This window comes from Parambassis ranga, chromosome 5, assembly GCF_900634625.1.
Source record: "Parambassis ranga chromosome 5, fParRan2.1, whole genome shotgun sequence".
NCBI lineage: Eukaryota > Metazoa > Chordata > Actinopteri > Ambassidae > Parambassis > Parambassis ranga.
The window spans coordinates 31,737,475-31,750,482 of NC_041026.1; the positions used below are offsets into that span (position 1 = coordinate 31,737,475).

The 13,008-nt window shown below is 42.7% G+C and overlaps 1 protein-coding gene across 1 annotated transcript in view; it reads right to left on the reverse strand.

Moving 5' to 3' along the window:
• mtmr14 (myotubularin related protein 14) overlaps window positions 1–13,008 on the reverse strand; it is a 56,291-nt gene that overhangs the window by 22,216 nt on the left and 21,067 nt on the right. Inside the window, exons 5-11 of the mRNA XM_028407276.1 lie at window positions 11,675–11,735; window positions 10,505–10,627; window positions 4,129–4,202; window positions 3,844–3,914; window positions 3,675–3,749; window positions 3,471–3,537; window positions 1,699–1,784 (exon numbers count right to left, since the gene is read on the reverse strand). Of these exons, the coding sequence (XP_028263077.1) occupies window positions 1,699–1,784; window positions 3,471–3,537; window positions 3,675–3,749; window positions 3,844–3,914; window positions 4,129–4,202; window positions 10,505–10,627; window positions 11,675–11,735 (557 nt within the window). The remainder of the gene's footprint in view (window positions 1–1,698; window positions 1,785–3,470; window positions 3,538–3,674; window positions 3,750–3,843; window positions 3,915–4,128; window positions 4,203–10,504; window positions 10,628–11,674; window positions 11,736–13,008) is intronic.

Consider the following 13,008-nt stretch of genomic DNA (forward strand, 5'->3'; position numbering starts at 1 on the left):
AAGAGCACAATACTAGAAAAAAACAAAGATACTGAGCACAACACTCAAGCTTCCAGGCCTCTGGTAGAGGACCAGAGCTTGTAAAACTAGGGACCACCCGTGGAGAGTGAACCCTAAGCAATAATATGAAACTCAATTGAACTAGACCCACTACAATGCAACCATTAGCCTGATGACATGGAAAGATGCACAATCTATTTTCTTTTCCTTCCTATTCTTTTATTTCAGATTCACAGCACAATTCACAGCACAGACCTGACATATTATTCTTTCTCTTACTGACCCCTGCAGCTTGCAGAGAGTTATTGCGGTGTCGCATATAGATGCAATTGATTGTTGTTGCTATTTTCTCTGATGAACTAAAATTTCAGATTGAAATTTGCTGTTATAACGTGGTAGAGATGATTGTAGCAGCTGCTGGAACCTGCCTTAACACCATTTACTTACAGTACACTGAACTTTTACAGACAGAAGTCACAGCTGTGCAATAGGATCCCCTCCAATTATAACCAACCTCTACATGGAGGAAGTGGAGAGAAGAGCCCTGAATTCCTTTTTTGGAACCACCCCCACCCACTGGTTTAGATATGTGGATGACACCTGGGTCAAAATCAAGACCCATAAAGTGGAGCGGTTCACAGAACACATCAACGCAGTCGACCCGTTGCCGCAGATGCAAGACCTCTAGAGCCACTGGGGACAAGTTAGTGTGGATACAGAGGCCAGATCTGTTCAACAGCATCAAGTTCACTCGGGAGGACAGCAGGGACAACAATCTGGCCTTTTTGGACCGCACAGTACATATTGAGGAGGACAGGAGCCTCAATGTGGAGGTGTACAGAAAACTCACACACACGGACCAGTACCTGCTGTTTGATTCACACCACCCACTGCAACATAAACTAGGAGTCATCAGGACCCTGCAGCACAGAGCACAAACTGTAACAACCAGCTCAGAGGGGAGGAAAAAGGAGCAACATCACATCAGGAAGGCCATGAAAACTTGTGGCTACCCCAACTGGGCATTCATCAAAGCCACAAAAACAAGACCAACTAACAACCAGAGAAAAAACATTGCTATTCCATATGTGTCGGAGAAACTCCGTAAGATCTTCAACAACCATGACATCCCAGCCCATTTAAAACCTATGACAACACTGAGACAGAAACTGGTTCACCTGAAGGATAAAACTCCTAGGGAGAAACACAGTAATGTGATATATGCAGTCCAGTGCAGTGAGGAATGCTCTGATCTGTACATTGGAGAAACTAAACAACCACTCCACAGAAGAATGGAACAGCACAGGAGAGCCATCTCCACAGGACAAGACTCAGCTGTTCACCTTCACCTCAAAGAGAAAGGACACTCCTTTGAGGACAACAATGTTCACCATTACCCTCACCAACTGAGAATCTTCATCAACCTTTTGTAATGTGCGCTACGAGGCTTCTGGATTCTGAGTATAATATAACCAAAATGATTTTGGTAATGTGTTATATTACTGCATTACAGCAAAACCGTAACTTCATAGTAACTTCATAGTAACTTCATTTTGTAATGCGTTACTCCAACCACTGCTAATAAATGCTTGAAGAGTCACATGGGCTGCTAATTGACTGCCTGTCATATGGAAAGACACTAGAGGAGAATAAAAGAACAAAACAAACTGAAAAAGGTGAAGAAAAGACAAAACTTACTGCCCAGAGGGAGAGTCTTAGGAGAGACACAAAGAGAGGCGTTCGATCCCAGCCTGATATGCAGTGCACCAGGAGACCGCTTTCATCTGAAGCCATACACATTCATATGATCAATAATAACCAGAGAGATAGATGACATAATACTGAATCGGGAAACGGCATAAGATTGATGCAATGATAAATAACCCATGGGTAAATTATGATGTACAAATATGCTAGCTATGCTGCTATTTCTGCAGTTAAATCAACCATGACTGTTGTACTCACAATACTGCAGTGTTTGAAAAATGCTTTTTTTTAAAGTAACATGGAAAGGATGAACTATTAAATGATTAAAAGGCTGAGTGTGTTTCTCTACAAATAAGGGCTGCCACAGTCACTTGATATATATATATTGGAAATTGCATCTTTAGATTACCAAAGACAGTGGGGACAAGGAGGTGCTAAGCTTGTCTAGATCAGTTCTTATGTTCATCTTTCCTTATGCTTTGTCTAGAACAGAGACATTGAAACACTAATTTCTGATTCTGATTCTGATTCTAATGGAAACAGCGATGTTTCAGTTGACAGTTGGTGTTGTGTCATGTGTTGTGGATTATCTAACTGGTAGACCACAGTATGTGCATATGCAGCGGTGTTTGTCTGACACAATGGTCAGCAGCACTGGGGCCCCACAAGGGACAGTCCTCTCTCCCTTCCTCTTCATGCTATACACCTCTGATTCCAGCTACCAGACAGAGTCATGTCATCTTCAGAAGTTTTCTGATACTCTGCCATAGTGGGATGTATCAGCAAAGGTGGAGAGTCTGAGTACAGGACTGTGGTGGACAGCTTTGTCACAGGGTGTGAGCAGAACCATCTGCTGCTCAATGTGGCAAAGACAAGGGAGCTGGTTGTGGACCCGAGGTGGGCAGAGTGTAGACATTGTTGAGGATTACAAATACCTAGGAGTGGTTTTGGACAATAAACTGGACTGGACTAAAAACACTAATGCCCTCTACAAGAAGGGCCAGAGCTACCTCTATTTTCTGAGGAGGCTCCGGTCCTTTAACATCTGTTGGACTATGCTGAGGATTTTTTATGAGTCTGTGGTTGCCAGTGCCATTTTGTTTGCTGTTGTGTGCTGGGGTAGCAGACTGAAAGCAGCGGACACAAACAGACTCAATAAACTGATCAGAAGGGCCGGTGATGTTGTGGGGTGGAGCTGGATTCCCTGACAGCAGTGTCAGACAGAAGGATGCTGTCGTCTAAACTGCAGGGGATCCTGGAGAACAGCTTCCATCCTCTCCACCACGTGCTGCTGAGGTGCAGGAGTACTTTTAGTGCTAGATTGATCCCTCCTAAATGCACCACTGAGCACCACTGAGCACCACAGGAGGTCATTCCTTCCTGTGGCCATCAAACTATACAACTTCTCCCTCAGACAATCTGATCTAACACACTGTCTTGTTAATTATATCCATATTGGATTTATTGTAGACACTGTAAGATTTTACTGCACACAGTATAATTGTATTATATATGACTATCAGTTTTCACTTGCCTGGATTTAACTTGAATGTTTATTAATGTTTAGAATTTTATTAGGTTTTATTTTTATTCTACTCTTACTATTATACCTTATTTTATATTTTTTAGTATACATGGAGCACCTGGAATGCAAGCAATTTCCCCCTGGGATCAATAAAGTATTTCTGTTTCTGAAACCTCTTAATAGAGTTGGGAAAAAGTAAGAACTGCATCACATTGGATTTATAATAACCACTACCTACCATCACTGTTGATGATGTGGAGAAGTAGCTTTAGGTAGTTTTGGGTCTGTTCCACCAGGTCCCACGACTAAACAAACAAAGATTAAGATTATTACTGTCTGTAAGAGTGTGAAACTGTTACAAAGCACTTAACAGGTCAAACAACAAACGAAATAGTACCTGTCCCAAAAATGCAGAGTACAGAGTAGAAGAGAATAGGTTTACCTGGTACTGAGTCCAATCAATGTTCAAGTTCTGAGTAAAGCACACAGGGATTGTCAAAGGAGCATCCACATAGTCCTGACAGTAGTGACAGACAGACGCATTGGATCAATACACCAGAGTAGAGTTCTCATCAACAACTGAACTGACTCAAAGCACAATTTCTCTGTACTTGCTTCCAGTTGAAAATCAAACCCTCAGCTGTGTAATCTCTGTCTTTGTAGTCCTTAAAAAACTCACAGCCTGAAAGAGTATGAGAAAACACACAAACACATAACACACAGTGCAAAAATCTGTGAAACACTCCTAAGTCACTGCACAGTTGTGTATTTTTAAGATACTTTTTGATAAATGTATATACTTTTCTTCCCAAGCAACATACTGGGAATATGGCAGTAAAAACCCAGTGCCTTCCTGGGCGGACTAACAATGAATGACAGAAAACGTTACTCCTCACCTGGGTAAGGCACAGAGAGCAATGTAAAGTCTGCATAGCGCTGGGCCTTGTCCACCTTCTCTGAGGATGTCACACTGAAAAGACAAACACAAAGATTAAAATGAGATGCATCCTTAAGTACATATTTTACACAACACAGGCTACCTGACAGTGACCTATTTGAACAGTAGTTAAATAGAGCTATTCACTGCAGAAAACTTTAAACTAAAGTTAGGGTAGGAGATTTTGAAAACTCAGTGAGAGTCAGCCAGATTTCTAAAGTAAACACACGCCCCTTTCTCTAGGGGCTCACCCCGAAGCCACGCCTCCCAATCACATAGACGCACATTACCTGTAGACGAGCTGCGGTCTGTGACTTCTCATGCACCAGAGAGGTACATGCATGATGGCCGCGCAGAGCAGGAAGAGAGTGACAACCAGCCAATACTCCGCACAGGGTCGTCCTGGAGGATTGGCTGATGTTTTTAGCATTTTATAGCTTCCACAGATGATTAATATTCTTCGTTTTAATGTGAAACTGCTTAACTAATTGGTTGCTATCGGACTATATACTAGAGAAGTTACACTAATTTAACATAAAGTGCATCAGAATGAAATTTCCTACCCTACCTTTAAGAAAGCAAGGCAGGCATGATGGCGCTTTATGGAGCTGACTGAGAGATTTCCAAGAGCGTGGAATTTTCTGAAGAAATCCAACAATATAAAACATTGTCTGATTTGTTTAACACTTTTTTGTTTACCACATAAATCCATACACAATTTTGATGTCTTTAATGTAGAAAACAATAAAAATTAAAATAAACCTTTGAATGAGAACTTTTGAGTGTTGCTGTTAAGTCCTGCACCTCACTGGAAACAGATCAGTCATGACTACAAGTACAGAAAACTCAAACATGTCTTTGTGAATAATACATTTAAAAAAAATATATATGTATTTTTTTTGGGGTGGGGGGACGCTAGTGGGCGGCGACATGTGAAGACGTGTTTTCCCTGCTCTCCTTACTAGGGCGAACTTTTTGTACATATTATATGTTTTCATCTTGGACCAACACTTGGTAGAACTGGCCTCAGGCTCACATTATTAAACGGCACCCTTACTACAATTTTTGTACTGCTTTGCCAACAATTTAGAACACGCCATGTGTAAAAACAAACTTGGTAAAGACCATGGACTTCTCAGAGGCAATGACGGCTATCATAGTTTTCATTAACAACCTTTTATTGCTGATGAAAATGAGACGATAACTAAATATAAGCTAACGCATAATGCCAAAAATGAAGATGGAATGTATTGATGGAGACGAGATCCAATCGGAGGAAATTTTGTTTGTGGGAGGGAGGGACAAATCAGAGTGCCAATCAGAAGTAATTCCTCACAAGGACGTAAGGACGTACGCACACATTTGACGTACCCACGCGGTGCTGGTAGAAGGTGTGCTCATAGAAATGGGAACTGTGTGGAGCGACTATCACTGGTAAAAACACAACAATTATGGTTGCAGTTTAGGGGACATTTTAGATTAAGAGAGATAGCTGGGTCCTTTCCCATAGCAAATAATTTCTTTTTCCCAGCCTCGGTTTCAGACGATGCATTCAAACTCTGGCACAGACATGGATTGTTATTTTTTACTGATATATTTGCAAGGGACGCATTCTATACTTTTGAAACATTAGTACATGACTATAATATACCTAGATCACAAATACATAGCTTCACAAAGAAAATGTTTATTATTTATTATTATTATTATTTATTTCCTGGAGGACAAGGACAAGGAGAACTAGATGTTATTTATATACAGCTAGATGTTATTTTAGAGCTTGATCCCTTGCTATTCATACATTGATTCACACACTTTAATAGTTGTTGCTGAACTAAAATACTAAACTAAAAGAGAAAACTAAAAAGAGAAGTGATCTTTTAAACTGAAGAAGCCACTTGGGGGAGTGGCTCTTGGAAATAATCTTATAAACTCTTCCACAGATCAGCAGCAGATTGGTGGAAGCATTCAGTCAAAAGCGAAACACAAATTCATAAGTAGGTTAACCAGACACTTTGCGCTATTGCTAGTCAGTCGGAAAACATAAACTTTGCTCTACGCTCACACACTCTGAACCTGTTATGTGTTTGTCTGATTTTTTTTTTTAATTTGATATGTCGAGACCTGAGCAGGTTAATTTTCTCCCCAGGGCACATGTCACTGGGGTGGTGAAAGGGCAGGTAAATTTCGCCCACACGGGTGTTCCAGTCATCCCCCGGCACTACATGTGCATTTTGCTCAGCCCATTTGGCTGGACTTGGAGGGGGTGGCTAGAGGAGTGTGTCAGTTTATAGGGCAAAATAAAGTGTGGGAGGGAGATGGGTGGGGAAAGCTGAGCCCGCTGTTGCTCTGGAAAAATGTGGCCCTCCCATACTTTCCAACCTTCTCTCTGAAGCCCACTTCCCATGATGTGCATGACATGCTTGACAGAAAAGTACTGTAAAACTTATAACTTATAGCTGAGTCCTGAACTGACACCGGTCGTTTTTACAGGCCTGGTCCGATTATGGATTTGGACATATAAAGGCAGGCATCAATTTTAATCCTGGTCTGAGTTTTTTAGATTTTGGCTGTATAAACTCTCCAAAAGCTCACCTGTTTAAGCCAGTTCTACCCTGCGCAAAAAAGTCTGATAGATACTGCTTGCTTGACATCCCTCCAGAATTTAATCTTTCAAGTTCATGCTTTCAAGTCCTACACCTTACCTTCAAAGCCTAATGTGCGTTTTTTTGTATTAAAAATTATTTAACTTCAATGTCTGTCTGAAGAAGACAGTAAGAGGGCCAGACTGTGTGGTGGAGGGAGAAAATGGACAAATGGATCCATGGCAAATCATTATAACCATGCTTCAGGGAGCCATCCGAATACAAAATATAGCTTAGGAAATGGAGTTGTACAAAACCAGCCCCAGTTTTTGGCAAATATGCCTGTGGCTTTAAATTGAAACATTACTTTACTACACGGATAATTCCATCCGAAGAACATCATAGCTATTAATGAAACTGCAGTGTGGTTTGATATGGTTGGTTCAACTACAGTGGATGCAAGAGGTGCGCTCAGTCTGCCACTGAAAAGTACAGGCCATGAAAAATCTCACGTTTTTAGCAAATATGCCTGTGGCTCTAAATCAACTGCGGCCCGCGGTCGGATTTTCTATGGCCCGCGGCTTCTATCTTAAAATGTGTTATTTTTGGCCCGCCAGCCAAACATATCATACAATCATAAATCATACAAAATCAACAGGCAATTCTTGTTTTTGTTTTTAACTCATTGTGTAACGTTTGCATCATGATTCTCTGAGCAGAACATTGTCACTCTCTCTCTGTCTGCATCGTGGTGCGTCACACGGTGCTGCAGGGCTTGGTTGTTGGTTACAGCTACGCAGAGGGCTCAGAAGGGGCAAAACACCGGTTCAGCACTTCGACACAATTCACTACGAGACTAAACATGCTTCTGCATACAACCTGCTATCAGAGACAGTCTGTACTGCATAAGTGATAGTCTTGATGAGTATACAGACACTGTGACGTCATATATACAGTACTGTGAGGACAGTATTGTGCCAACACGCACCAGGGTGAGTTATAACAATGACAAACCCTGGTTCACAGCTAAACTCAGACAGCTGAGGCTAGAGAAGGAGGCCGCTTTCAGAAGTGGGGACAGAGACTGCTACAAACAAGCCAAGTACAGGTTTAGCAAGGAGGTGAGAAGTGCTAAATCACTGTACTCTGAGAAAATCCAGCAGCAGTTCTCTGCTAACGACTCTGCCTCTGTGTGGAAAGGACTGAGGCAGATCACCAACTACAAGCCCAAAGCCCCCCACTCAGCTGACGACCTGCAATTAGCCAACAGTCTGAACGAGTTCTACTGCCGCTTTGATGGACTATCAGCCAGCCCTGACACCTCTCCACACACCTCTCCACACCCCATCAACACGGACATCCACATCAAAGATACCCCATCAGAGTCCTCCTTGCCCCCCTCCTCCTCCCCCTCAGCTGCCCTCTCAATCCTGGAGGAGGATGTTAACAGGCTGTTCAGGAGACTGAACCCCCGCAAGGCTCCTGGACCTGATGGTGTGTCCCCCTCCTCCCTAAGACACTGTGCAGACGAGCTGACTCCAGTGCTCACAGACATCTTTAACACCTCTGTGGAGTCATGCCATGTGCCAGCCTGCTTCAAATCCTCCACCATAGTTCCAGTTCCCAAGAACCCAAGGATCACTGGTCTTAATGACTACAGACCTGTGGCACTGACGTCTGTAGTCATGAAGTCCTTTGAGCGCCTGGTACTGTCCCACCTCAAGACCATCACAGCCCCCCTCCTGGACCCCCTGCAGTTCGCCTACAGAGCTAACAGATCTGTGGACGATGCTGTCAACCTGGCTCTTCACTACATCCTGCAGCATCTGGACTCCCCGGGAGCCTATGCTAGGATCCTGTTTGTGGACTTCAGCTCTGCTTTCAACACAATCCGCCCCGCTCTCCTCCAAGACAAGCTGTCCCTGCTGCATGTTCCAGACTCCATCTGGCGGTGGATCACTGACTTCCTGACAGACAGGAGACAGCATGTGAGGCTGGGGACGAATGTCTCGGAAACAAGGACCATCAGCACCGGTACCCCCCAAGGCTGTGTACTTTCCCCTCTGCTCTTCTCCCTGTACACCAACTGCTGCACCTCCAGCCACCAGTCTGTCAAGCTGATTAAGTTTGCTGACGACACCACCCTCATTGGACTCATCTCAGACGGGGATGAGTCTGCCTACAGGATGGAGGTGGACCGTCTGGTGTCCTGGTGTGCTAACAACAACCTGGAGCTGAATGCCCAGAAGACAGTGGAGATGACAGTAGACTTTCGGAAAGTGCCAGCTCACCCTGACAGACACCCCCATCTCCACAGTGGACTCTTTCCGCTTCCTGGGTACCACCATCACCCAGGACCTCAAGTGGGAGCTCACCATCAGCTCCCTCATCAAAAAGGCCCAGCAGAGGATGTACTTCCTGCGGCAGCTGAGGAAACTCAAGGTGCCAGCCAGAATAATGGTCCAGTTCTACACGGCCATCATTGAGTCCATCCTCACATCCTCCATCACAGTGTGGTACGCTGGGGCCACTGCCAGGGACAGGCACAGACTGCAGCGTGTTGTGCGTGATCGGCTGCAGCCTGCCATCTATCAAGGACCTGTACGTCTCCAGGAATCTGAGGCGTGCTGGTCGGATCACAGCTGACCCTTCTCACCCTGGACACGGACTCTTTGAGCCACTCCCCTCAGGCAGGAGGTTACGGTCCATTCGGACCAGAACCTCACGCCACAAGAACAGCTTCTTCCCCTCTGCTTTTGGACTGTTAAACTGTAATTAATGCACTGCTCTGCACTGTCACTTCAGAAGGTCACTTTAGTATAGTCACTGCACAATGACGACTATTTGCACTGTTTACTCCATCTTGCACTACTTGCACACGAGTACCACCTCACCGATCCATGTGGTACCTATTACATTACATTATTACACTGTTCCATTCGTTCATATAAGGGTCTATGTTTACCATTTCATCCGCCAAGTATTTTATGTTCTGTTCATTGTATGTCTGTTATGCCATGTCTGTCATGTAAAATTTAGCCTTACTGTAGTTTATTTACTTAATTTTATCTTAGTTTTTATCCTATTGCATGTTAATTATTATATGTTCTTTGTATGCACCAATCACTAAGGCAAATTCCTAGTAATGTGAACCCCCTTCACTTACATGGCAATAAACATGATTCTGATTCTGAGTGAAGTTCTCCAAAACTACGGAGCCCCTCTGTGACATGGTAAAAAAGAAATAAATTGTGGCTACGAATTATGTATAACGTGCGCACGAAATATTGTTATTATTAGTTGTAGTATAGAAGCCCTATTAGAATTCATAGATGGGACACATGGGAGTGGGCTGCCCGGCCAGAGAGCAACCTCCCCGTGCAGCATTGAGCTTCCCTCTCTGGGGAATGTGCCGGAGTACTGGGGGGCTCCAGGAGCGCAGGGGAGTGGAGCGGAGCGTCCCTCTCCCTGTCCATCATGTCGCTCCCTGCTGCCCGCTCCTGCCCGGGCTGGGCAGCAGCGAAACATGAAATCATTGTGGCTGGAATTTGTGCGAGGACCCGACCATTGATGCTTGCAGGTTTATTAATTTTTGCATTTTTAATCTTTATTATAATTTTTATAGACCCTAACCCTAACATAATTTTGATCTTCTGTATGTCCTGTACATATGGCAGTATTCACAATAAAGCTGACTTTGACTTTAATAACAGGCAGGGTGTGAATGAACTAATCAGTGCTGTTCCTTACTTTAAGCCAAACTTAACCTTCTTGTTCTCCACCATTAAGTCGCAGATGTAGCGAACCGAGAGATAACGTAACAGCTTAATGTCAAGGCCTCGAACCTTGTCGAAGAGCTGGGAGTCTCCATTCCTAGTGAGTAGAAGTAGAGGAAAAGAGGTGTTAGGATTTAGAAAGGATTCACAAACCCACATATACCCCATAGGTGCAGACAGTACATACCTAACCAATTAAGACATTTCTAACAACACAATGATGTAGCCATGATTCAGTGTCACACATGATAAGGGATAATGTGTCCTTGCTTGTCCTTAAAGGAAATTTAGGATGATCACAAAGATGTTAAATTCATTAATACGACTATCTTGATGTACAATACCCTGCCTATTACATAGCTAATTAATCAATAATTTTAGACAAAATGTACATCTTAAAAGACATTTACTGGACTTGGACATCTTCCTCCCAGGTGATCAGAAGAGCTTCAAAAGATGTTTTTCACATGAACACTTGTTTTTTCATAATTAATGGACTGCAGAATGCCAAAATTGACCAAACAAAACTGAATACATAACATGTCGATGTAACAAATGACCATAATCTCTTTTTTTGTGGCCATTACAGCTTTTACATTAGGTCACAGTAATGCTGATATTTGACCTCTTAGACAAAAGCTCCCAACACTTTATCATGTTAAAACATTTATGAATTTTAGAATTAAGGTTTTCAGGACACATAGTGCACACATTTTAATGAGACAGACAGACATTCTGAAAATGTTGAAATCCACATACGGCGAAATGTCTTAGCCTTGTCCAAGAGTTTAAATCGAGGCAACTGGACTCAAGGATTGTTTTTTAAGACGTTTCACCACTCCCCGAAAAAAGGAAAAAGGAAAACAAAGGCCTAAATAAATAAACAAAATATAAAAATATTCAAAAGTAAAAAAAAATTGCACCATAAGAATACACCATAAAATGACACCTCAGTACCTCTCCCTGTTTCTCCATCACAAACTCAGTGCACCAGCCATTTTATCCCCCTAGCTCCATTATACCTCCAGGATCCAGGGCCAACAAATTAGCTAACAACACAGCTAATAACTGTGCTGCTATAGGCCTACACTATGGGAGAACACAAACTTGATCAACTGAGAAGTCTCATGAATCATGTGATTACCTGACTGCGCTGTCATCGTCTGGAACCTCTTCTGACTCTGTCCACTTGTCATCACTGCCCCCTACAAAAGAAGTGGGAGTTCAGATTTCATTAAAAAATCAAACATACAAATAAGAATCAAATCTACTTTGGATGTTAGTATTTGCCTTAGGTTCTTTTAATGACAGTAATTGTTTAAATCGAGGCAAATGGACTCATGGATTTTTGGATGTTTCACTACTCCCCTGGCTTTCTCTGTTTAGCTGCTGGGGAGTCTATATTTTCATGTGCTTAGGATCTCACAGGGCCATGTGCAGGACTAGTTATCCACCCATTGTTATGGTTTGAACAGGGGTAAAACCTGTTAGGGAGAAATGACAGGACAGAGTTGTAGAAAGGTGAGAGCTGATGTCTCAGCCCTCCTCCTCCTCTGGATTTTCTAGTTTTACATAGATGGCTTCTTTGACTCCTCCTTCAAACCATCTGTTCTCTGTTTAGAATGTGTACATTTTTATCCTCAAAGGAGTGACAGTTGTCTCTAGGGTGTAGATGAACTGCTCTCCTGTGCTGTGCCATCCTTTTGTGTAGTGGTTGTTTAGTGGTTGTTTATATAGATCAGAGCATTCCTCGCTGCACTGCAAAGACTATATTGCTTTGTCTTTCCCTGGGGGTTTTGTCCTTGGGGTGAACCAATTTTTGTCTCTGAGTGTTGCTGGGTATAGTGTACTGGAATATGATGCGTGTTGAAAATCCTTCTGAGTTTTTCCTGACAATTCCTGACACATGCAGGATGAATTTTTGTTTTCTGCATGACTGGTTTAGTTATGCAAAAACGGATCTGCACCGGTTGTATACACATATACAGGAACACTGCACTGAAAAAATTGAATTTTGCTTGTTTTATTTATTAGTTATTAGTTATTTAGACTAAGGATTATTGAAGTTGTTAATGAAGATAAGATAAATACACTCAACAAAAATATAAACGCAACACTTTTGTTTTTGCTCCCATGTTTCATGAGATGGACTTGAAGATCTAAACTTCATTCCAGATACACAATATTACCATTCCTCTCAAACATTGTTCACAAATCTGTCTAAATGTGTGATAGTGAGCACTTCTGCTTTGCTGAGATAATCCATCCCACCTCACAGGTGTGCCACATCAAGATGCTGATCTGACATCATGATTAGTGCACAGGTGTACCTTAAACTGCCCACAATAAAAGGCCACCCTGAAATGTGCATTTTGTTTCTGCTTTATTGGCGGTCTGGGGACTCAGAACCAGTCAGTATCTGGTGTGACCACCATTTGCCTCATGCAGTGCAACCATTGACAGTAAAAACTATGGACA